This window comes from Silene latifolia, chromosome X (assembly GCF_048544455.1).
Source record: "Silene latifolia isolate original U9 population chromosome X, ASM4854445v1, whole genome shotgun sequence".
NCBI classification, from domain to species: domain Eukaryota; kingdom Viridiplantae; phylum Streptophyta; class Magnoliopsida; order Caryophyllales; family Caryophyllaceae; genus Silene; species Silene latifolia.
The window spans coordinates 61,285,051-61,312,611 of record NC_133537.1 but is presented as its reverse complement, the minus strand read 5'-3'; the positions used below and the strand labels follow the sequence as shown (position 1 = coordinate 61,312,611).

Below are 27,561 nucleotides of genomic sequence, written 5' to 3'. Positions count from 1 at the left end.
AAATTTGTACAAAATCTAACTTAAAAAATATTCTATCTCATATTCAATCATTATTGCCACATGTCGTAATGTTACTCGCAGTGTATAGAAGATTCTATACACTGAGTGTAACTGTAGCCTTTTCGCTCCAACTAGATTCAATTTTATAATTCCTTTATTCAAATGTAGCAAAAGTCATTAGTTTGGACGTTACTGATTCAATTTTATAATTTTCTACTCCAATAATGTCCTCCAATAAACTATCCCGGAATTTTATTCGATAATATTATTCCGTAAAAGTTGGTTTACTCATTATTAGTTTCCAATTTTTTTAAAATTTAGCTTTATAACTTTGGGTTATTTCATGGGAATAATTCATCATATGCCCCTCTTCTCATATTAATCTATCCTAGTGTTTAACTGAGAATAATCTCATCCTTTACGTCATTTAACTTGTAGTAGACTAATCGAAGGGTTACCTAGACAACCAGTATCCCTTGTGTTAATAAACTTGTTTAACCCTAGAACTCTCTTCCTTGTATCCACAAAATAAAAACCCTAACTTTATTTCCCCCAAATCTTTTCATTTTCTTAATCAATGAAAACCCTAGATTAATTTTCCCCAAATTGATTGGTCGTTTAGCAAATTGAGGAGTACTGGGTAGATTTTGTCATTTGGGTAGTGTCCAGGTTTGGGAATATTTGATAAATTGAGGACTAATTGGGTTAGTGAATTGAAATTAGGGTTTAGGGTTGTGCGATTTTGATTGATGGGTGGTGAATAACTTCAATTAGGTTTTTGTAATGGTATTATTGCTGGGCAAAATCTTTATTGTTTTTATTGAGGTTGATTGTTTGATGCTTTGGTCAGGCAAGACAAGTGTGATGTTCATGTTAGCTAGTGTTGGTGTTGGTGTTGGTGTTGGTGTTGGTGTTGGTGTTGGTGTTGGTGTTGGTGTTGGTGTTGGTGTTGGTGTTGGTAGTGGCAGCAAGTTATGGTTATGGAGGATTGAAGGAGGTACGGGAGTGAAGGAATGAAGAATGATAAATGAAGAAGAAAGGAGAAGATAAAATAAATCCAGGTAGAAGAAAACAAGGTAATGAACCCCATCAGTGACGCCACTTTCCAGCTTCTCCACATCAAACGCCACTCACCCATCTCCAATTACCTCTGTTTGGCTGTTGTCATTTTCCATCATGAGGAAGAAGATGAAGATGCTGATTACGGTAATGCTCTTCTTACCCTACAACTCCCCGCTGCACCATCGAATTGATCAACAAGTTAAAGAAACGAAAATTGAAGAAATGAAGAAGAAAAATGAAAATGGAAGTTACGAAGAATAAACAGAAAAAATAGAAGAAATAATGGGACCCACATGGTCACTTGTTTAGAAACCGAGAATATCGGGTCAAAATGAGGGTTGGTCTACTACAAGTTCAATGACGTCAAAGATGAGATTATTCTCAGTTAAACACTAGGATAGATTAATATGAGAAAAGGGAGCATAAGATGGATTATTCCCAGGAAATAACCCTATAACTTAAGTTTTTCAGCCAGATGTTAGTAAAAAGCTTTATAAAATAGTTATAATTAACATTATTTCTTAGTTATAATATAATAAGATTTATAAAATCATTATAATACCAATTAATTTTTTTAATGATTGGCGGGTGGGAGGTGGGTAAGATGCAAAATCTATCCTCATCTCACTACCCATGGCGGGTATAATTTCTGTATCTTCACATGCCATACCACTCGCCAAAGCTCTACCCATACCCTGCCGAACTGAGGCGGGTGCGGTATGATATCTACTTATACCTATCCCACTGACATCCCTAGAATTAACTAAAGTTAAGGTCCCAAATTTCAAATACACTTAAACCTCATATAGGTAAATTGGAATTGCTCAAACCTTGGGCTCCTAAATTGATATTCACCCAAAACTTAGTAATATGTCTTATTTTTATATGATTTTTTCCCTCTTTTAGCTCAAATTTACATGGTAAATTGAAGTTTACGAAATGATTTTGTGAGCTAATTCTGTATTTTAGGTGCTTTGCATGTTTACTTGTGTTTTGTAGGAAATGAAGCAAGTTGACGGCTTTTTCCTATCACTATGGCATCCACGGAGTATCACGAGGCTAAATAGAGCGAGTTTTGGCCATGAAAGGGCGTTTTGGGAAGTATCCGAGCATCCCGAGGAAGAAGGAACGAGTTTTGATCGAGTCTTAGTGAAAAAATGGAGTTTAGTGCCACTTTGGAGAAGCATCACACGTCCCCATGCACATCTCTACCCCTAGGGAATGTAGGCCGTTGAAAATGTTGAAGAAATTTGCTCCAAAAATAATTAGCTACGTCCCCTATCGGGGATATATATCCCATATTCCCAGGGGAAGCATGCATGAGGCTTGTGGAAGAGAAATTGGTGAAGCCTAGCTGGAGAACCACGTCTCCGATCGGGAATGTGTCCCCGGGGTGCCCAGGGATACGTGTTTCATCGCCAAACGCTTCGACTTCTCTGCCTTTTTCTATATAAGCTAAGGGTTTCCATCATTTGTAATCATCAAACAAATTACATTTCAGTATTCCATAAAACCCTAGTTCTAATAATCTAGTTTGTAATCATTCCAACAATTATTCAAGTTATTTCGAGTTGATTCCCGGGTTCATTTTCTTCTTGTTCTTCCAAGTTCTTATCCTATTTCCTTTAGTTTTGTAATCTCTATTTCTCTAGTTTATTTCTATAATTCCATTTCTAATTACCTATTGTCATCATGTTTATATTGGTTTATTCAATTGCTATTAGTTTAATCGTTACCATGCGCGAGTAGTTCTTTAATCTAGGGGCGGGGAAGCCATGTTTGATTAGTTCGTTATACATGTTGAATTAGAGAGTTCTTAATATAAATTTTGTTGTTTATATCACATGCTTGTTTTGTAATGTTAATCTTTGATTTTTGATCACGATCTTTGATTAATTTGTTATTCTTTTCCTAAGAGCGAAAGTCAGGAATAGAATTAGGCTAAGCATGTTTTAATAGTTCGATCTAATTTGGGCGATAACTCATTAGTAAATCGTTCTATGGTTGGTAATAGGTCGAGAGGAAATTGCTAATAACCTAAATAACAATTGATTTTAATGCTCATCTAATTTGACATGGATATTTGTTAATCTACATGTGTAGCCCCATTCCCTCTAGATATTTTATCATCATTGTTATAGAATTCATTTTCATTACTGTTATCATTTTAATCATCAAACCAAACTAAACACAACCGTGACCGATCTTGATAGAATTCTACTCATAGCTTGTAATATTGCATCTACCGTCTCCCTGAGATCGACCCCTACTTCCCTAACTACATTTGTTTGTTAGGTAAGCCCAGGGTAACTTTGTTAGGTACGCGATAAGCCTATCACTTAGCTATCGCAATTTGAAATTTTCCATTTCAATTCCCCCTTATAGGCTTATACAGTTATACTCCCTCTATTCAATTTGATTCAATACATTTGATTAAAATAATATCTAGAGTTTAATTATTTAGTTTACAAGCACTTTTAAGACTATTTTGAATTCCTAAGACACAAATTAAGTTAAAAAAAAAAACACTAAATTATTTTTGTAAAAATTTAAGAAAAATTCGTAGAGATTCCGACTGCACCATGTTACCTTACACTAATCGATGAGAACTTTATTATTATTATTATTATTATTATTATTATTATTATTATTATTATTATTATTATTATTATTATACTACGATTATGCATAGTTATTAATCCCAATATATTGGTGACAATGTAGTTATAATACATTCCGTAAACATAAGAAACTAAATTTAAAATTGACCATCATTTGAAGTCGAGGGCTATGTTGAAACAGAGATGAAGTTTAGCCAAAAAGATTGCACTTTCACACTTTCTTTGCCAATGGATATACATAATTCATTTGTAGGCTTTAGGATTTATTCAACGGCATGCTTAGAAAAATATCAGTGTGGTGTTATGTCCACTCGGATATTTTAAGGGATATTTTAAGGATATTTCTAAAATCACATATTGTAATTTTCAAGCACAAAATCATGCAGATTTTTCTAAAATATAAATAAAATATACTTTGAAATGGCGTGCATTTGGGCACTGGCTATGCTACTTGACAAACTCATCATGTCTAAATTTTACTTCAATTAATCTCATTATAGACGGGTATATATGCATTTAAAGATGTAAACGGGTCAAATATATCATTACTTTTATAATAAAACAACTCCCACCATCCCACTTGTTGTTTATCTTATTATGAAAGTGGTGACATATTTAACATGTCTACAACTTTAAACGGATAATATCCGTCTAAAGTGAGATTTTGTGATTTTACTTGACTTATAATAATCAAGAATTAGTCTCTCATATAGACTCGTAAGATCATATACGGAGTTTTTGTTTTATATAACGGGTCAAATAACATCCACTAATATAAACAGAACAATTTTTGTTAATATCTAGGCATTCTTATTTTGTCTTATTTATATTATTTGACCCGTTTTCAAATTTTAGACGAATAGTCCGTCTTAAGGGCCCGTCTTAAGCCAGAATTTGGGAGTAATGAAAGAGGATTGAGTGACAAGAAGCCAACTAAAATTATAATTTTCCTGTTTGAATAAAGTGTGTAATATTGCTTAATGGACTAATGGGTAATTAAGCTTTAATTAGTAACCACATATTTGTTTATGTGCTTAATCAGATAATGAATACAGTGATCTCCATTACTACTTACTAGTGTGATTTAATTGGATAAGAATGCATCTACAGATTAACTCTAATCACATTTTTTTCATTTTTTTATTTTTGTATTAATCTTTCTAATGCATTATATGATCTAAGATTACCTCAGCTTACTTAAGATTTTGCTATAATCTGTACGACGTAGTACCACTATAAATTTTCTTCAAAAAAAAAAAAAAAAAAGAATCTCACATGGAGGAGATGCGGCAAATGCAAATCTTTCACCACTTTGTACATGGAATTGTGGAAATCTGATCTACACGTTAGAACTACACTAGAAAACAAATATAGTGAGAAAAAAAACATGTTGCATGTTTTTTACTCATCTTTTATCTACTTAGGTCATTTTTTTTTCGGCTTAGTTTCAGATGTCGTTAAGTTTACTCCAGCTTACTTTAATTCAACTCAGGTTATTTAAGCTCTATTTATCTAAGCAAATATCAATTCGATTCAGCTTCATTCAGCCCAAAAGAACATGGTCTTATCTAGCTTTGCAAATGGAAAAAAAATAAAATAAAACTGAGTATCATAATTTATGTGTGATAAGATGACGAAAAAGATTTTCCAAATTAAAACTTAAATTCAAATATAAAAACTCTCAATAGAAAAGAAAATTTGATCCGTATGACTAGGGGTGTTCATTGGTCCGGGACTACGATCTATATTTCAAACTTAAATGAATATTTATTGAAATTTAGAATATTATGAAATTTATAATAGAATACATGAACAAGGTGAACGAAATCGATAATGCTAGTCACAATAAAGGTTTCAACAAACCGATTTAATTATTTTCAAAGCCAAAGTTAGCAAAAGAACTACCTTGAAAAAATTAAATCCTCAAGCCCGAGGACTTAGTTATGTGCTAAAAAGACCGGCTTCTCACATAAATATTGTATTAAAAGATACTCCGTATAACCTACTCATGTCAAGGCGGAAGCTACGGGTGGGGGGCCGTCTGTTCCGACAGATCCAATAACCAAAGATCAAACAAGTATCTCATGTCTCTTTTTAAACTCCGTGTAAGATAATGTAGTGTAATAAGAAAAAGCCTGTAACCCAATATTTTTTTTTTTATACATTTAACATTCAAAAAAAAAAAAAATTCTAACATCAAATTGTCTTTCCCTTTATTCTTTGGCCAATGAATGAAAAGATGCTGTTGAGATAGTATTGGAGACTGGAGAGAGGGTTTTAGATTGATGCTTGTGTGCTAAGTACACTCACTACTTGCACTTTTAGTCCCTAAATAGGCACCAAAAGAACATATACAAATTACAAAAGTAATATCAAAGCTTAAGAAAAGAATTAAAGAATCTCTCCTTCTCCCAATCTCCAAAGCATACAATTCTCTTAACAAAAATATCTCAACCTTGTTTGATTATTTATGATTATGATATGATTCTTGATTAAAGCTTAAAATAAGGGTAGGCATAAATTCACGGGTGATATAGTCTGAGACACTGAATTATTATTGCTCGACTAAAATCAGTGGCGGAGGCAGGATTTGAACTTGGGGGGCGAAAATTTTTAGGGGGGGCGAACGACTAATTTCATAAGACACCGTTGAAATTTTTTTGAAAAATTTAACTAAAACTTTCGAAAATTTCATCCGCCAGGGGGCGAGCGCCCCTGCTAGCCCCTCTAGCTCCACCACTGACTAAAATACCCCTACATTGTTTTTATCTAACCTATTGTAAAGTGGGGGGTAAAATTGTCAAATTGGATAGAATCCAGTGTTACAAGGACCTTTCTCCGGTGTATATTGGGCTTACCCTAAAAAAAAGAATAATTAACCAATACATAATCCCAACAACAATGTAGGGAGGAAAGGTAGAATATAATCTAGCAATTTTAATTTCATAAATTTGCTCTTTAAATCTTATATATCTTCCCTAACATAACAAACCCACCACATTAAGCTAATAATTTCTTTACAAATCAAAAGATGTTTCTTTCAACTAATCATTTCTCAAAATCACTATCACAAAACCTCATCATAACCAACCTTCATTACTCTAGAAGATTACTATTGCAAACCCCATTTTATCATGTACCGGTAGCTCCGCCACCAAATTTCCTATTATACCCTTTGTCGCGCCCTGGTAGTAGCCGGTTTGAGGCCAATGTAATCATGGTCACAACAGTCTTATTAGGTGCCCTACTATGCTGTTTATGTGTAAACATCTTAATAAGGTGCATGCTGAAGTGTTCAAATGTGATAAATGATCAAGGGCTTAATGACAACAACATAGTAGTATTAATTAACCAACAAGAGAAGGGTAATTGCGGTGTCGATAAGAGGGCATTAAGGACATTTCCAGTGATCAAATGCTCAAAAGAAGGGAAGATTCAGGGGCTGGAAACAGAGTGTGTTATATGTTTATCAGAGTTTGAGGGGGAAGAATTAGTGAGAATTTTACCAAAATGCCATCATGGTTTTCATGTTATGTGCATTGATAAATGGCTTAGTTCACACTCTTCATGTCCTACTTGTAGACAATCTTTGATTGACACTTGTCAGAAGATGATTGGTTGTCAGGAAACACCTGTGATCTCTGCTGGTGTTTTACCATTAGAAAGAGAAGAAATTGTTAGGAATTACAGGGGTTAAAACTTAAAATACTCTTAAGAGTGAATTATTACCTTTGAAGGACCTTGTCATGTAATTTGCGGGAGTCATTGAGACACTAGGATAATGTTGTTGTTATTGTAGAGCGTACTCATAAGAGCCCAATGGCCATCCAGCAAGCCAGAATGTCTGCAATAGATCAAAGAAGACAGCTTTTGATATTTAAGCATGGACCATGGAGTATAAGTTTATGGGCCTATGAATTAAGATTTACACCTTAATCCACCTTCTCGTGTAATTCACCACGGTATAAGATCGAGTTTGAGACCACTTGATTTTTCATGAAAACAACCAAAATTTACATAATAAAATTTGATAAACCCATGTCCATAAACCTTGATCCAGCCATGTACGTAGTCTTAACCGCTTTTCAGAAGTTTTAAACACTACCGTAACTGTATAATGACTTCTTAATTATCGGCCACATTTACGACCAAACGAGCGATATATATCCTTGTGCAATACCTGTCTGGCCCCTCATACCTTGTGGGAAAAATTCAAACAGAAAAACATTTACATTAAAGCCATTTCAGTTGAGAACTAAACAGTGAATAAAAAGTAACCATAAAATAGAGAAGATAAACTCTACTTAGTGGTAGTGGTGGTTGAAGCATTTTTAAGGATTAATCTAATAATAATATCAAACTTTTTGATAAGGACAATCAGATATGTTTTTACAGTACTTTTGACTAGTTAACTGTTAATGGTAGCAGCACCAGAAATTGTAGAACTACTGTACATATTTACAGTGTAATTAAAGTATAAAGTGTTGTTTATTTCTTGAATATATCAAATAAATAATGAATTAATGATCCCTTTTAATCACCACCTGGAAAGGTAATCAAGGTTAATTGGATGGAATTTGATTCAGATCTTACCAATTGTATGTAAACCAATTAAGGCTTCTTAACCACAAACATCAGTACTCAAGTGCTACTACTGTATACTTATATCATGGAATTAAGTACTTTAGCAACCAAATTACATTTTGCATTGCTTTTGTTTTGTTAAACAAATTTAAATATCAAAGCGTCTTTGCTTTGACGCTAATCCCATCAAAATCAAATCAAAAACACTCTCATAAAAGGAGAGAGAGACAAGGTGGGGCATCCCCCATGTGCTTCCCCACTTGCCTCTCATGGATATTTTGTGAGAGAAAATGGTATCCGTATTCAGCTTGTGACGGATATCGCCGTCTTCAATAAGATTTTGTGTTTAAACATACAAAGGAGTAATGACAAAAAAAATAAAAAATGGAATGCATACTTTTTGTTGGGAAAAATGTAATTGTACTGAGTCGGTACGTCAGTACATCTATTAGGAGTATCATATATCACAAATTCTCATTGAAGACATGACATATCCGTCACAAGCTGAAGACGGATACCATTTTACCTCACAATGTACCCACTTTTTCTCTCTCTGCAACACTATTCATGTGGTCCCCTTTCTCCACTAACCCATTTTGTTACCATTTTATCTCACAAAATATCCGTCACAAATGGTAACCCGTCACAAGGAAGACCAATTGATCATATATTCATACTCAGGTCCTGTTCTTTTGGACTTAAAGTCACTTAATTTAAGTTCACTTCAGATCCTATAAGTTCAGTTCAGTTCAGTTCAGATCCTATAAGTTTAGTTCAGTTCAGATCCTATAAGTTCAGTTCAGTTCAGATCTTATAAGTTCAATTCAGATCCTATAAGTTCAGTTCAGATCCTGTAAGTTCAGTTCAGATCATATACCTCACTTAATTTAAGTTCACTTCATATCCTATAAGTTCGATTCGATTCGATTCGAATCCTATAAGTTGATTCGAATCCTATAAGTTGATTCGATTCAGATTCTATAAGTTCGATTCGATTCGATCCTATAAATTGATTCGATTCGATTCGAATCCTATAAGTTGATTCGATTCGATCAGATTAGTTTCGATCAAAAAAAGAGCGCCGGTCTCATACAGATGTGATAACATATTCATCAAAATGAGTCTCTATTACTCGTAATGAAAATGAACTAGAATATTGATCAAATAAAACTAGGTGCAAGGAAGGCGACACCCTAGTCCCTTTGGAAGGCTTATAGCCTTATACCCGTCCTTTTTTTCGAGATACATTAGAAAGCAATAAAAGGGTGTTGCCATATACCTAAATATCTTTTGGGCAACATCTGTAAGATTGTTAAATGTCCAAGTCGAAAGCTATGTCCTTTAAAAACCTAATTAGTTCAATTCAGTTCGGTTCATTTCAGTTTAAATCAATTACGTTATGCTCAATTAAAATGCATGTCCTTAAGTACAGTGTCTAAAAAAGAGAACACTTGTGCGACATATACACATAAGTTGGAGTGTCGGACACGATATCAAGATTTAGAGGCTAACTATGATCACCCACATTTGCCTGAGATGGCCGGGAGAAAGTTGGGTAGGACCTATCTCCATAAAACTGAACTAGTTTGATGCCCGTGCGTTGCACATATTCTAAAATAATTGATTAAATGTAAAACGCGCAAGGACGTTTTAGCTTTTATTGTGTAAATGAGACTGCAGATCAATTTTAATGCCAATATATTTGATTAACAATAATGATTACTTAGATGGTAGATGTTGCTAAACTAATCGACACTTAGGCCCTGTTCTTTCTGGCTTTTTAGAGTCGAATCAATTGAGTTTGAATCAATGGAGTCGAATCGAATCGAATCGAAATGAATCAATAGAGCCGAGCCGAATCGAACTAAATCGAATGGAGCCGAGTGAGCCGAATCAACTAAACTGAATGGAACTGAACTAAACTAAGCTGATTGGAGCTGAATTGAACTGAAATAATATTAATTTTAATATTATTAATATTAATATTATTAATATTATTATTATTATTATTATTATTATTATTATTATTATTATTATTATTATTATTATTATTATTATTATTATTATCACTATTATTATTACTATTATTATAGTTATTAATAATAATAATAATAATATATATTTTTTTTTTGCAGAAAAGCATGGATCTTATTATAAAGATTAGAATCGAGAACAAGATCCTCACCACTCATCTACAAAGGAGACCAGTATAGCCCCCTAAAATAAAGCAAAGTAGAAAACCAACAAAAAATAACAAACTAAAACATTCTGCACCGAGTTACAAATTGGATATTGATGCAAATAGCTTCTGGGGTAGAAAATGTGCATTTGAAAACCCGATCATTGCGCTCACTCCAGATGTAATACAAAGTAGCCATGAGCCCAACTCGCTTGCTACACGAGATAGGATCCTTGCCCCTAATTGAATTTTGAAACTAATTAACCACTTGAGCCAAATCAACAGTATAGGGGACCTACAACCAAGACGTAATCTTGTACCAAACCAGAGAAGAGAAAGGTCGGGCAGCTAAAGAACAGATGCTCTAAGTCCTCTCCCTGGTTGCAGCACAGAACACAACGATTTAACAGATGCAGTCCACGCTGTACTAAGTTATCAATAGTAGGTAATCTATTCGGAAGAGCCATCATGCCCATGAAAGAGTGCTTTGGAGCCACAACCTTATCAAAGACAAGAGGAGCCCAGTGAACCAAATCATAGCTATCCCTAATCAGATCATACATCAGACCAGCTTTGAATTTCCCATGCTTAGTACAAACCTGAATCCACTGGGCAACAAGACTTTAAGAACCTGCCCTGGCTACCAAGAAGTCTTTGACCTTCACAACATTATTCCAATACCACGAATGGCTAACACTGGTAGAAGCAAGCCAAAAATCAGTTCCTTTCAGAACATAATGGTGCACCCTTTTAGCCCAAATATTCTCAGGTCTATTATAAAGTTTCCAGATCCAATGATCCATTTGAGCTCCATTCCAGCTAAGGACCTCTTTAATGCCAATCCCACTAGCTTGCTTAGGTTTAGAGAGGGATTTCCATCCCATGAAAACATGCCTCCTACTTCCCTCATCAATCCCTCATAAAAAAATCTTTGCAAAGCTTAGTAATCTTCTAGACAACCCCTTTAGGAAGAAGGACACTAGCTCCCCTAAAGTTATTGAGACAAAAAATGACAGAGTTAATGAGAGTAGTCTCGCCTGCAGAGCTTAAACAATGATTAGTCCAATGAGCAATCTTGGCCTTAATCTTATCCAACAAAGGTTGATACATGTCATTAGCAAGCCTAGCATTGAAGAGAGGTAAACCCAAGTAACGGAAAGGGAAGGAGCCTTCACTAAAACCAGTAGCCTCCAGAATGAGAGCCTTAATGTCAGACCCCACCCCTCCAAAATAAAGACTTGTTTTAGTGGGATTTGCTTGGAGACCAGACAAGGCAACAAACTGAGAGAGGCAATGAGCCACTGCTTTAACAGATGGGAGGTCACCTCTTGTAAACACAAGCAGATCATCTGCAAAAACAAGGTGGGCCAGGCTAAGTTGGACACATTTTGGATGATAGGAAAACCCATCAAACCTAGGCAGTCTCCTCAAGAGCCTGGAAAGCACCTCCATATAGATAACAAAAAGATATGGTGAGAGTGGATCACCCTGTCTAAGCCCTCGTTATGAAAAAGTGTATATGAAAGAGTAAAGTTCGTGTATGAAAAAATAATTAGGTATTAATAATAGTAATACTAAATTAAGAATGTTATTAATAATATTATTATTAATTAATATTCATATTCATATTCATAATAATAATAATAGTAATAATATTAATTATCTATCTATATATATATTAATCCTCTAACTTTCATGTTGACATGGCATCATATAATTTCACCAAATATGATATGTCATTTTATGGGTAATTAAGAGCATTTTAAACCCAAAAAATGATATACTGCTAAAATTATTTCCTAATTTAAGACATTAATTGTGGTGTATAATAATTACGTTGTATGATATCAATTTTTTTTTTAAATTTAGATTTTATTTAAGGAAAAAACGTTACTCTAACAAAAAAACAAAAATCATTCTATTCCTAATTGAGATCTCTTTGAAACCAATATAAAAGAAAGCCGATGTAAAATAAAATACCTTTTTTTTCCTGGGAATAAATACATGTAATAAAATATTTTTTTTAAATTAACTTTTGTTATTTGGGGAAGACCAACCCTAATTAATATTGTCAAAGAAATGCCTTTTATTTTATTAAATTAATTTTAGGTGCGTCAAATAAATACTTTTCACTAATCTTTTTATATTAGCATGAGCTCACATGCCGTACGGATGTTGGTAGACCTGTCAAACCGGTTGGACGAGTGGGGCTGTAAATTAGGTCATATTGGACGAGTCAGAATACAGGTCGGGTCATATGGATTACGAGTTGGTTTACGGGTCGGGTTGTGGTCAGAATACGGGAAAAAAGTAGTGCCCAACACTTTTTTACACTATTTTTAAATCGATAAAATATTTTTTTAAAAAAAATTAAAATATATTTAATATTAATATCTTAATCATATTAAATAGTTATAAAAGTATTAATTATATTGACAACTATAGAAATTAAGTTATTTTAATTATTATTTTATTATTAAAGGTTACAAAAATTCATAATATTTATTTTTTAATTATTTATGTGATTAAAAGTACAAAACTAATGTTTTATTATTATGTCAAACATAATATATTAATATTAATATTTTAATAAAATTTTTGCATCATCTTTAATCTAACAGGTCGACCTGTTCGGGTTGGGTTTCGTCCCTAAATTAACGGGTCATTTCGGATTTGGATTAAACGGGTCACTTTGGGTGGGATTTCGACCCTAAATTAACGGGTCATTTCAAGTTTGGGTTAAACAGGTCTCGGGTTGAAATTTTATGGGTCTTGACCTTTGAAAAAGCAGATTAAACGGGTCAGGTTTTTAGGTCCGATCAATATTTAACACCTCTAGGTGTTGGTCCTAAATTAGTAAGTTGTTTTGTTGTAACTTAGTCTTGGGTAACGAGTCAAGATTTGAGGGTTTATGACTGTGAAAAAACGGTTTAGTTTCAGACATATTTGCAATTCTGGTCAATTTGACAGATCTATATAATACTATGTAGACCAATAACGTTTAATTTGTTAATGGGGAAAATCAAACTTTAATTCTATTTTTCTAATTATTATACAAAGTGCAACTTTAATTGCAAAACTGTTATTCGCGTTATTTAATCTTTCCTCCATTTTTTTATCTTCTCATTTGCTTTATTATGGTATCCAAGACAGAACTTTGACCATATTTTCCAACTTCTATTTGTTTTTTTTTTGTCAAAAAAATATTTAGTAAAAGATATATTAATAATAAGTAAATTTTTTATTTTCAACATATTTACGATTAAAGTTCAAATACTTTAGCCTTCAAAAAGCAAATGAAAAGATAAAAAAATGGTGTAAATATCAACAAATTTTAAAACAGGCCGTGAATTTCACGGGTTTAAAACTAGTATTAATATGAATATTATTGATTTTAATAACCATAATATTTATAATAATAACAATAATTAGGATGGTTAATTAATAATAAATTGATGATGATGATGATGATGATGATGATGATGATGATGATGATGATGATGATGATGATAATAATAATAATAATAATAATGGGCTGCAAACTCTACTATGCTTGTGCTCATTCCCAAATTGGATACCCCTTCTACTGTTAGGGATTTTAGACCCATAGCTTGTTGTACAACTTTCTACAAGGTGGTTACTAAAATTCTTGCTAACAGATTGAAGGCCACTCTTGACTCTGTCATTGGCCCTGAACAAGCTGCTTTTGTGGCTGATAGGGATATTTTTGATAATACTATGGTTGCTCACGAGCTGCTTTCCAAGTATGACAGAGCTTATCTCACTCCAAGATGCCTCCTTAAAGTGGATATCAGAAAGGCATTTGACTCTGTTAACTGGGAATTTCTGAGAAACTGTATGTTGAATCTAAAGTATCCTCCTCTTTTTGTGGTCTGGATTATAGCCTGTGTTTCTTCTCCATATTATTGCCTTCATATCAATGGTGGTTTGGAAGGTTTCTTTCCTGGTAAACGAGGACTTAGGCAGGGAGACCCCCTTTCCCCCTATCTCTTTGTTCTTTGTATGAAGGTGCTATAAAGGATTCTTAGGAAGCTCCCAAATTTTGACAATTTTTCCTATCATCCTAAATATGTCCAACTCAATCTTACACACCTTATTTTTGCAGATGATTTATTAGTCTTTACTAGAGGGGACCTGCCCTCTGTTGCTGCTGTTGTTTCTTGTTTGGAGACTTTTGATAGGCTCTCTGGGTTGCAGGCTAATCCTTCTAAGACTTGTCTTTATTTTAGGGGGGTTGCCTCAGCTCTTAAAGCTGATATCCTTGCTGCTACAGGGTTTAGTGCTGGTGATTTCCCCTTTAGGTACCTGGGACTGCCTTTGTTTAATGCCAGAATTACAAAGGACATGTACCAGCCTCTCTTGGATAAAATTAAGGATAAAATCATGCACTGGGCTAACAAGAATCTGAGCTATGCAGGTAAAACTCAGTTGATAAACTCTGTTATTTTTGGGCTCAACAATTTTTGAGGAGCAAGTGTGCTTCTACCTAAAGGAATTGCAAAGAAAATTAGGAAGCTGTGTAAAGAATTCCTTTGGGGGATTGAGGATGGTAGTAGGAGGCATGTCTTCATGAGTTGGCAGCTCTTATGCACTCCTAAGGTGGAAGGAGGTATGGGCATTAAGGAGGTTCTCAGTTGGAATTCTGCTCAGATGACTAAGTGGGTCTGGAAGCTTTTGTTCAAACCTGGTTGCTTATGGTCTCGTTGGGTTACTCAGTATATCCTCAAAGGGAGGGATATCTGGCACGCTCAGTCTAGCATCTCCCACTCTTGGTATTGGAATAATGTGATTAAAATGACGGAGTTGCTGTTGGAGATTTCTGGTGGACCTGAGCAGGCTCCTGCTTTATTAGTCAGGTGTACTTCTAGGCTGAGGTTTGATGTCTCTCTCATTTATGAGCTTATCAGAACTCGTAGCAGTGTTGTTTCCTGGGCTCCCTTGGTGTATGACAAAGGCTGCCATCTAAAGCATTCTTTCATTGGGATGTTAGCTCTGCATGATAAACTCCCTTCTATTGATAAGCTTATTTCTCGAGGGATTATGTTGATTAATAGGTGTTCACTGTGTCTAAGACAATGTGAGACCATTACTCATTTGTTCTTTAACTGTGAGTTCTCAGTACAGGTTTGGGGGATTGTTGTTGCTAGGTTGCATCTTCAGGGAGGTACCTTTGAACTGCAAGCTACTGTCAATGCTCTTCTTAGTGCCAGGAGGAATAGTTTACATAATGCTGGTTTTTTGGCTGCCATTTACTACATTTGGAAGGAACGAAACTCTCGTATATTTCAAGGGATTGCATCCTCTCCGGAGGATCTTAGCTCTAAAATTGTTTGTATGGTCACTAGACGGTTAGGGATGTAGCTGTCTGTTGGTTTTTCTTGTTGTTTTTGTTTTTCTCATCTAAGGGGGCCATTTTGGTCTCCTTTATAGGAAAGAGTGGCATGGGTCTTGTACTTTCATTCTTATTTTGTGAAATAAAAGATCCAAAGCTTTTCTGCAAAAATAATAATAATAATAATAATAATAATAATAATAATAATAATAATAATAATAATAATAATAATAATAATAATAATAATAATAATAATATGCCGAGAGTGTTTTGAGACGGATGGAGCTCTGGTTGTGTGGGGTGTGTTTTGTGACCCGTACCACTCGTGCTAGATTTCGACATAGTCGGGGTGATATTGTGCTGTCTCCGGAGCGTGTTGATGGCCTCTGCAGTTTTCATACTTATGGTATTCCGAGACCTTTGGCTCCCTCTACTTCGGTTTCTTCTGATGATGGTGTTGAGCTTGTTCAGTGGTCTATATCTTCCCTTGATCGTTTATTGTCTTTGGGCCTCCGCACCGTCAAATTTATTCCTCCTAAGTGTCGTCTTGGGTTTGCTCGGGCTTTGAAAGGAGCTCTGGATGATGTGGCTGATTCCCCTAGTGATCTCTCCCGCTGGATTCGGTTGCTTGTTTTACCGTTTTGTCTGCTTAAGACTTTCGCTCCTCGGAGTAATGTTGAGTGTAGGACGGCTATTCGGCACCATCGTCAAGAGGAGAGTATTGCTAGGGCTATCCTTGCTTGGGGGGTACCTTGGGGGGGGATTGCAATGGGCATTGCGAGTGTTTTGATGAGGGTCCTTCTTTGTTTAATGCGGAGGAGGATCTGGATTTGGGTGAGCATAACCTCCGTCAATGTCGGCGGAATATTTCGATGGTCACTATCTCGCTGTTTGTTGGTGCTTTCTTCCTCCGGGTCGCCCCTACTCCGATGCCACTCTTGTGGCCCTGCGTGAGAAGCATCTTGTCGCCCCACCTCCTTCATTGCCTCCTTTGTCTGGGGATTATCATCCTCTGGTTGCCTCTGAGTCAGTGGTTTTGGATATGATTCGGAGATTCCCTCGTGGTACTTCTTGTGGAAGGGATGGTTTCCTTGCCCAGCACCTTATGGATTGTTTGAGTGGCGCTGCTGTGGCTATTTCTGATGAGTTGATCACTTCTATTACTAGGGTGGTTAATCTTTTTCTTGAGGGTCGGTGACCACTTGCTTTGGGAGAGTACATTGTTAGCGCCCCTCTCACACCGCTTGTGAAACCAGGTGGTGGGGTCCGTCCTATTGCTGTTGGCACAGTCTGGAGACGGCTTGTCTCTAAGGTTAGTGCTTTTATGGTGGGTCCTTCGTTGTCGTCTTATTTTGCTGGTTTACAGTTTGGGGTGGGTGTGTTCGGTGGAGGATAAGCTATCTTACATGCCTTGAACCGGCTCATTGAGGCTCGGGGTGCTGAGGTGGGACTTTCCATGTTACTGGTTGATTTCCAGAATACTTTCAACCTTGTTGATCGTACGACCATGCTTCAGGAAGTCCGCCGACGTTGCCCGGTTCTCTCCGTTGGGTGGAGTTTTGTTATTCCACCCTGCCTCTTTTTTATGAGGAGCATTGCTTGTGGTCTTGTCAGGGAGTCCAGCAGGGTGATCCTTTGGGTCCGTTGCTTTTCGCTTTGGTTTTGCATCCCTTAGTATGCAAAATCCGGGACACTTTTGACCTCACTATGCAGGCATGGTACTTGGATGATGGCACCATTGTGGGGGATACTTTGGAGGTGGGGAAGGTCTTGGATTTGATTATGGCGGATGACCCCCGTTTTGAACTACACCTTAATGTCTCCAAGACGGAGGTATTTTGGCCTGTTGAGGATCCTCAGAGTCGGCTACCTAGGGTTCCCCCCCCCCCTTCTATTGCTCGGCCCGTGAGGGGTGTTACAGTTTTGGGTGGACCTGTCAGTACTTGCCCTGGTTTTGGCAGTGACATTGTGGCAAGGAGAGTAACTAAGACCATTGAGCTAATGGACTTGGTTGCGAGGATTGAGGACCCGCAATGTGAGTTGCTTCTACTTCGAGCTTGTACTGGTATTTCTAAGCTCTATTTCTCCCTTCGTACTTGCTCCCCTAGTGTTTTTGGTTCCTTTTGGCGCTGCTCTTTGTTCCAGCTTGGAACGTATCGTCACCGCGTCTGGCCCGGGTTTTAGAGATTAGCAGTGGCGCCTTGCTACTTTCCCTTTTCATCTTGGTGGTCTTGGTGTCTATGCGGCGGGGGATGTTTTACATTATGCTTTTATTGCGTCCCGTTTGCGATCTGATTTGCGAGCTAAGCTCCTCGGACCCTCTGGTATTGTAGCTGCTGGCCCTGCTTTTGATGATGCCGCGCGAGGTTTTACTGCGACTACAGGCTCTGGTATCTTAGGTAACCCTAGTGAAATTGCTGCCCCCAAACTTATGAAGAAATTGGCAGACATTTATTTTGCGACGGTTGCTGCTGCCTCAGGGTCTGTTTTCTCTTTGACACCTCGCCAGCTTGCTTTGTGGCAGTCTCAGCAGGGTTCCCACTCCTCTAATTGGTTGCGTGCGGTTCCTATCTCGTGGTTGGGTCAGACTATGAACGGGAGAACTTACCGTAGTGTGCTTGGGTATCGTCTGGGTGTTCCGTTATTCACGGTCTCTAGGCCCTGTCTAGCTTGCTCTCGGGTTTTTGCTGATGATGTTTTTGGGGACCACGTTGTTTCTTGTACTGCTACTGTGGGCGTTAAACATCGGCATAACCTTGTCCGTGACACTCTTTTCGACATCTGCTATAAATCTGGTATTTCTGCGGGAAAGGAGGTTGATATTGGTTTGGTTGACGGGCATGGGGGCTCTCTTCGTCCTGCGAATTTGCTGCTTTATTCTTGGGACAAGGGGCGTGATGTGTGCGTTGACTTGACCGGGTCTTCTCCTTTGACTCAGACTGGGATGACGAATTTTGTGCCTGGCCGGGTTGTTGCTGATGCTGCTCAGCGTAAGTGTGCTAAGTACGGGGATTTGTGCGCGGTAGCGGGTTATGGTTTCCTTCCCTTCTCTTTCTCATCACTTGGGGAGTTGGGTTCGGATGTTGTTGCCTTGCTCAAGCGGATCCATAAATTCTCGGTATCTCAGGATGCGGGGGCTCGGGTGGCCGCTTACATTTTTACTAGACTTCGCTTTGCTGTTGCTAAGGGTGTGGGAGCCCAGCTTGTTTCTCGGCTCCCCACCAATTTCATGTAAACTTTTGTTTTTCAATTAATGATAGCTGCGCGCAACTTTTCATAATAATAATAATAATAATAATAATAATAATAATAATAATAATAATAATAATAATAATAATAATAATAATAATAATAATAATAATAATAATGGACTTGGCACTGAGATACCAATTTCATGTAAACTTTTATTTTTATTTTATTTTAATGAAAGTTGCGCGCATCTTATAATAATAAATAATAATAATAATAATAATAACAATAACAATAACAATAACAATAACAATAACAATAACAATAACAATAACAATAACAATAACAATAACAATAACAATAACAATAACAATAACAATAACAATAACAATAACAATAACAATAACAATAACAATAACAATAACAATAACAATAACAATAACAATAACAATAACAATAACAATAACAATAACAATAACAATAACAATAACAATAACAATAACAATAACAATAACAATAACAATAATAATAATAATAATAATAATAATAATAAAATAAAAAAATAATAAAATAAAATAAAATAAAATAAAATAAAATAATAAAAATATAAAATATAATATTAATAAAAATTATTAAGTTTAAGATTCGCAAAATTGAAATTGGCTGAATTTAGTGGAGCTGACCGAAATGAGCCGAAATAATCAATGGAGCCGAGCCGAAATGACTAAATCGAATAAAGTGAAATGAGTGAATCGAATCGAATCGAATAGAGCCGAGCCGAATCGAATTGAGTTTGAATCAATCGAATAGAGCTGAGTTGAACTGAAATGGGCTGAAAATAAGCTAGAAAAAACAGGGCCTATTAGATAACATATTTTTCCCTTAGATAGAAGTTTTGAGAGGTTTAATTCATAAAACTAAACAAAAAATGACAATGCATTTGTATTTTAATTCATTTAATATTGCATGTCTTACGTACAACATGTACATGTCCCCTCTCTTTTGATCTTTATATCTAAATTATGATAAACGACTAATATAGATGCAACACATCCTTAAACCTCTTAGATCCCTTCTTTTTGAACCTCTCCTCCTCACCTCAACCATGTGTTTCATGTCTTTATTATTATCATCAATGTCTTGATTTATTCTGATCTTTTCTCCTTCATCTTTTGGTGGTTTTGGTCAACTCAGTGTTAAACCCTTTGGACCCGTAGTGACTTTCTTCTATTCATTTTTATTGCTCTTCTTGATCTGTTGCCAACACTCTTAAGACCTGTCCTCAAACACCTGTTAACTCAGTCTATTAGGCCCCTCTTGATTCCCCATGGCACAAAATGAATGTAGCCGCCTCCTTTTGTGCTACTACTCTTTTGATGTGTATTAGTTCGATTGCCCGAGATCATTTAAAGCAGTGGTTAAAGGATGGACTTTCAAGTGTATTGATTTTTACCCCTTTTGAGTGTACTACTTGCCATTGGGATTGACCTTCGTTCTAGACAATCGTGTGAGTTGTTAAAACTTGAAATTTTTATGAAAAGGTAGTGTAAACTTAAAATTTCCTTAAAAATGTCGTTTGATAATATTTTTAAGATGTTTTTATAACTGATCAACCCGAATAAAATTTCCTTAAAAATTCAATTGAACACATAAACGCATGTTAACATATAAAGAAACGTAATTAAGAAAATATTTATCAACAAATGGGGAGAGAAAAATACATCCAAGTGGTCATGAAGGCAGCCCAATTTAAATCGAAACCTAATGAAATTTTGTTAAATTAGAAGAAATCAATTCACAGTAATAAAAAGGTAATACAACTTGAGGTAAATACCTCATTTGGTTTTTGCACATGGTTGAGTAATAAAATAATAACTAGTTTTGTGACCCGTGAGAATCAGCGGTTTGATTGTTTTTGTTCTTTTTTTTTTTTTTTTTGCGGTATTTTTCATGAATGCGTTATTCGGCTTGTTTGTCTTCTTGCTTATTATCTTGGAGATATGTTGCTAGGATACCTAATCAAGGTAACAAAATAAAGTGCACGAAAGGGTGTACGACAATTTAGTAATTTTAAAAAAAGAATTGTTAATTAATATATATTCTAAGGGTTAGAATATATAATGTATCATGTCACCAATAACTAGAGATTCATAATATAATTTGATATTGCGATACATCATAATAATAATTAAAAAATAAAAAACCCAACAAAAAAAATAAATATTCAAGTTAAAAGAAAATTGCAAAGAAGTTCCATAAACATTATTTCCAGATTTCATGCAATGTGATTGATATGTGACTTTGTGAGTATGTCATCCTCCTGCAATTTCAATACAAACACAAAAATAATAACTAAATAAAATTATAACTATTAATTAATTTAAAACATAATAAGAATAAAAAAGTTAAATAACTCATTTGGTTATATATGCATACTTTACCTACCAACTTTTTGGATAAAAATGAAAAATAGAATTGTTGTAATATTTATATAAGGAAATTTTTGTAATAAATTATCTAATTAATTTCAAGAATTTATTTGAGAGAAGAAGAATGGATTGCGAACTAAGGGGGGGATACAAAATTATGGTAAAATAAATACGAAGTATAATAATTGTGAGGAAAAACAAAAAGACAATCTATTAAATAAATGAAATAAAAGTTAAATAAATACAGTAGGTAGATTGATAGCAAATTTATGAGAGGAAAACAAAGAGTTTATATTAATTTATTTTGTGTGTTTGCAACTAATATTTTTTATTTTGCTTTTATTTATAAGCATGTAACACATTGTATTTAGAGATTATCTCTAAGTAGATGATAAGCAAGTAATTAATATAAGTGAATTATTATTAACCAATAGCAAAATTACACGTGGATTAAAAATTAAATGCTTTAAGTTGTCTTTTAACTATACTAGGTAGTATCCCGCGCTTCGCGCGACCTGTTTTAAAATTTAATTATTATAATTGAAGAAAAATAACATAATTTATTTATGACCCTTAGTATTTTTACTTATAAATAAAAATAAATTTAATTTTATCAAATTTAATTTTTATAGGTTTATTTTCAATATTTTAAAATAAAATACATACAATTAAAATTAAATTTAAATTTAATAAGTGATAATTAATTATGTTGATCAAAGTTTTATAAATTATTTTGTGACTGATCAAATATCATATTAATTAAAATAAAATTTATTCGAATAATGCAACAATCAACATTAAGTTTTCAAATTATATCATTTCACAATACGTTAGGTTCCAAATTAATTAATATTTGTTCAAAATGATTTGAATATAATTTTATGTAATTTTTAATTCTTTTATGCTATAACGTGTGATATTTATGTATTAACATATAGAGTTCAAACTCAACTATTCAAATGTTTTGATTGTGTTTTGCATCTGTTATGTGTCAAACATATCTATAAAAATTGCACCTTTTGTATTTTTAAACAACTATATATAAATGATGTTTAAGAGTTAACTGTAAATAAAATAGGTTAAACTTTCTCAAATAATATTTTTTGAGAATTAACTTCTAAGTATTTAAAATATAACATATAAAATATTTAACTAAAAGTAATATTTAGCTAGACATAATCAATATTTATACTTGACGTATACGTATTTTAATTAAAGATATTAAAGGAAAATGTAACGTTTTTTTTTCTACTTTTTCATGTCTTTTATAAACTATGTTATTTAATAATCATTACTTTTGTTTTGATTATTCAAATGCATTCGCGATCACTGTGTACATACATACTCGTACACATACTCGCTATCACACTATTTAAACCTATCAAAATCATATATCTATTCAATTTCTCGCAATATAATTTTTTTCATTCCCGCATAAAAATTTATCTCTAAGTAGTTTTCTTTAAGTTATGTTTTTAAGAAATACAATGACTCTTCCAAATATATTTTTCTTATGATTTAATGGTCTAAGTTTTATACCTTTCTAAAAATGTCTTTTTACGTAAACATAAAATATTATGAGACACTCACTTTAATCATCTCTACAAATCAAAAGTTTTCAATAAATATAATGAAAATTATACTCAATTTGAAGCATTTTTCGCAATAAACGTAATTATTTACATTTTAGAATTTTTATCAAAATATTTGTTTTAATAAATTTAGAATCAAATCACCGTAATTATTTAATTTAATTTTATAATAAAATTTATTAAGTTATAATTAATATTTTGCTGAGATTTATACAGCATTTATTATGTTTATATTTAATGTTCAAGTGTAATTAATACTTGTATTTAAAACTGGGTTGACACGTGGCGCATCCACATCGTTTCATCCCAGTTTTATAATATATATATATATATATATATATATATATATATATATATATATATATATGTAAACATATATATATGTATACATATATACAATATATATATATATATATATATATATATATATATATATATATATATATATATATATATATAAACATATATATATGTAAACATATATATATGTATATATATATATAGGAATGAGATCATATGAGTATAGGTTAAATATTTGAGGATTGCGGATCATTGTAGGCCGTCAGATCCAAAAGATCAAACGTTCATTATTGTGCGCGGCTCATTAAGGGTATAATTGTCAATTCAAATAAGTGTCAATATATACTCTTATTCTCACGAAATTATTTCATTCTCTCTCAAATCCTTTCTCTCTCTACCTTCTATCTTCTTTTACGTTTTCTCCAACAAATCCCCAAATTTCTTACGATTTCTCTCGTCATTTCTAGGTTTCGCGTTGAATCTCAGCTCGAGGTTTGTCGTTCTTCTATTTCTCATCAACAATCATACTCTTTCATTAATAATCGCGATGTCAGGTACATCTACTTTCTCTTTAATTTTTAATTTTAGCTTTATGTTCATGTAATTGTTGTTTTTCCTACATATATTTGTAATTAGTAGTCATTTTATTGTGTTTCTTATGTTTCGTTTTAGTGGATTGTTTACTGCATTTTGATTTTCCCTCATTTTTTCAAGTGATTTACTTGTTTTGATTGTGCTTTGTAATTTTCTAGGGTTTGTGTGTTCACTTCTTTTATCCACTACAGAAACTTGTCTAGTTCTTCAATATGTTGGTCGTTAATCATAGATTGAGTAAATCGTAATTCCATGATCTTTTCTTAGCTTTATGGTGTATGGACTGTAACCCTTCTTCCGTTTCCGCTATTGATTTGAACTTATTACTTGTTCTTTTGGTAGCTGGTCGGATTCCGCTGCAGATTTGATCAATCTTTCCAAAAGACTTGAGGAATTTTAATTTCTTCACTGAAATGTCTTTGAGGATTTATTTGTGCAGCGAACTCCTGAGTCATGACCATTTCTTTATTTGATTCATGTGTAGGACAAATTATTCATCAGTCTTGAACTGGAACTGGCAAATCGACTCTCATACAAGCATTGTTTCGAATAGTTGAACCTACTACAGGCCGAATCTTGATTGATAGCATCGACATCTCAAGGATTGGACTTCAAGATTTAAGGTCGAGGCTAGGCATCATTCCTCAGGATCCAATCATGTTTCAAGGCACTATTCGAAGCAATTTGGATCCACTAGAACTCTACACAGATATTATTTCTTTTCGATTTCATTTAAAAGATCCTGATTTGATGATCCGGGTATGTTCATGTCTTCACTTTCTACCATTTTTAATAGAATTAGGGGTTAGTAATTCTCTATGCTATTTAGTTGAACATGGTCTTCTTGGAATATTGGACATTTTCTGAATTTGGAGCTTGAAAATCGTAATTGTCCAAGTTGGAAATAAGTAACTTGAACTAATGCCTACTTATAGCCTAGGTACATACATCAGCTAGCTGTGTGTCTACCATTGCCTTAAGTTACATTTAAATGCTGTATCTATTTTTACTTGTTGCTACAAAGTACGCCATCAAACATTCTACTTAGCATTAGTGATGCTTTTAGCTTTTTAAGGCACTCAATTAGACATTTAGACATGGCAAAAATCGAATTCCCTGCCCCTAGATGGAAATTAGACTCAAACTGCCGCACCAAGATGACAGAGCCACAAATCACATAACTCGTAATTGATATGATTCTAAAATTACCAGAATTGATAATTTGACATTACGCCTACGTTTATTTTATGCATCCTTTTTTTTTTTTTTTTTTTTTTTTTATCTCAGGTTGGTTATGCAGATGTTTTTTTTAAACTCATATCGGTTATGTGTGTTTGTAGATTTTGATGAGTGAACTGGAAGATATGGCAAATTGTTGGAGGCATCCTTTAAAACGGGTTGAAGTTCCAGGTGGTAATTGCTCGAATTTACTCAAGTCAAAGAATGTTGATGGACAGTTGAGATTGCATTGGTGAATAGGCGTAGTACTGATTTTAAAGCAGGATATTGCAGTCTCAAGTAGTAAGGCTCCTATCAGATAGTCGGGTGACTTTTTCGATTGATCATTTGATTTGTTATAGAGATTTGCAATGCCTAGCAAGTCATATTTTATCCAGTTCTGCAATTATTTGCTTACTGGACTGAACTTGGGAAAATGTCTAATTTATGCTTTTAACTTTTCAGAGATGTGGAAGATTAGATGATCAAATATCACTCTTGAGGCACAAGCTTTACTTGATAGAGAAAGGTGTAGCCTTTAATGGGAAGAGAACGAAAACGGAACGATCTCAAGGGAAGAAGTTTCAGGTCTCAGTAGAGCAAGAGGCTACTCGCTTACCGGTATGAATTTGTAACCAAAAACCAATTCAATTCTTAAATCTATTTGGTTTCGACATGGTTTCTAAAGTATATACTTGAAATATATCTTCACGGTAATTTGGGATGAGCACTAATGCAGCAAAGCAACTACATAGAAGCAGAAGGGCACTCTCAATTGCACCGGACAACAACAAAATGTGCAATTTAGGCATTTGTCTAATGAAACAAAGGAGGATCGTCGAGGCGAAGGAGACTCTCCGACGAGTGAAGCCCGCTATGGCAGACGGGCCAAGAGGAATGGACTCTCACCTCAAGGCCTATGAGAGGGCTCAACAAATGCTTGCAGATTTGGAGTCAGGGATGATGAAGAAAGAAGAGGACTCTGTTATAGAATAGAGTAGGCTATTCAATACTTTCTTGGGATCTTCCTCTATTTGGCAACCTCAACTTTGTAGAGAAACCTATTTCTCCTCGTCTAATATCGCGAAAACAATCAAGTAACCATAAAAAAGTAAAAAAAATTGTAATTGAAAGTACATGGATGTAATGATGGTAGAACTTATTTCATTCGTTACTTACTCAATCCTCGATTATTTCTGGTGTAGGTGAATATTGTATTTCAAGATTACAAATGTAGTTATGGCTAAACAATTTCTTTAGGCTCTGATATAATTCTTGGTAAAGTGTGATATTGTTTCAAATATCATGTGATATTTTACTTTAATGGTTGCGATATTGTTTCTCATATAACAAAAGTGGATAGGGATTTAAAAATCCTTTTTACTTCAATATTGTTTTGTGTATAGTGTGATATTGTTTCTAATTACTTGTGGTATTTTATTTACCTGTTTGTGATATTGTTTCACAGTAGCACAAAATTGGAGACTCCTTTTAAAATACTTTTAACCGTGATATTGTTTTGTATACAAAGTGATATTGTTTATAAGTACATGTGATATTGTATAACAATATCACACAAGGGTATTGTCTACAATTTAGCGTGATGTGGTGATATTATTTCAGAAGAATGGTGATATTGTTTCAAATCAAGTGTGATATTGTTTACAATAACGTCTGGCATTGTAAAATACAAAAGGCAAATCTTGGTAACACTATATTATTGATTCTGTGGTTTAATGATATTGTTAACCAAAAATGGAGAAAGAATACAAAATTGTTGCCATTCGGAATTACATCTAAGCATAAAAGAATTTGTATATGTGAGTATAATGAGTAAAAAAAGACGATTTTGCTAAGTTGATGATGTAATATAGACTTTCTCAGCATGCACACAAGCTCTTAATCAACATCTGCCAAGTGAAGAAATCTACAACAAAAGAAAACGAAGAACAAAAACATAAATGTCAGTAGTAAATTTAACACATTAATAATAAAACTGTGATATTGTTTCTAATGACTTGTGGTATTTTATTTTAATAGTTCTGATATTGTTTCACAGTATTACAAAATTGGAGAGTCATTTAAAGTACTTGTGAAATAGTGATATTATTTCGTATAATGTGTGATACTGTATCTAATAACGTGTGATATTGTTTCTCATTATCACAAATGTAAAATACAAGTAACAAATCTGCTTGAGGTTTCCTGATAATTGATAAGCAAAAAAAAAAAATACCACAAGTCCTTACAAACAATTTCATGCTATGCCATACGATATATAAGATTTTCAAAGTATGGGAGTCAATATTAGTTCTAATTGCTTAGATTGACAATGAATCAAAATGTTGATTAGATACGCATATATGCTTTGATGATTTAATAATTTATCTTAACATTGAACGAGCTAAATGTGTACCAATAATCAACTTCAACGCTTAAC

General features: G+C 34.0%; 2 protein-coding genes across 2 annotated transcripts; one reads left to right on the top strand and one right to left on the bottom strand.

The window, feature by feature from the left end:
* The first annotated feature begins 6,582 nt into the window (after nt 1–6,582).
* On the top strand, nt 6,583–7,571 carry LOC141621415 (RING-H2 finger protein ATL78-like). The gene has a single exon (XM_074437943.1). The coding sequence runs from the start codon at nt 6,715–6,717 to the stop codon at nt 7,378–7,380; it is 666 nt and encodes a 221-aa protein (XP_074294044.1). The 5' UTR covers nt 6,583–6,714; the 3' UTR covers nt 7,381–7,571.
* A 3,153-nt stretch (nt 7,572–10,724) lies between these two features.
* Nucleotides 10,725–11,330, bottom strand: LOC141617454 (uncharacterized). The gene is made up of 2 exons (XM_074434651.1): nt 11,142–11,330; nt 10,725–11,045 (listed from the first exon to the last, which is right to left on the bottom strand). The coding sequence occupies exons 1-2, from the start codon at nt 11,328–11,330 to the stop codon at nt 10,725–10,727; spliced, it is 510 nt and encodes a 169-aa protein (XP_074290752.1).
* Nucleotides 11,331–27,561: the final 16,231 nt, after the last annotated feature.

What these genes read in the sequence shown, in the direction of transcription:
- LOC141621415 (XM_074437943.1), top strand. Translation starts at nt 6,715, where the DNA reads ATGTTTCTTTCAACTAATCATTTCTCAAAATCACTATCACAAAACCTC.
- LOC141617454 (XM_074434651.1), bottom strand. Translation starts at nt 11,330, where the DNA reads ATGGGATGGAAATCCCTCTCTAAACCTAAGCAAGCTAGTGGGATTGGC. An exon ending in TTTGGCTTGCTTCTACCAGT is followed by an intron (nt 11,046 to 11,141) that starts GTTAGCCATTCG and finishes CAGTGGATTCAG; the next exon opens with GTTTGTACTAAGCATGGGAA.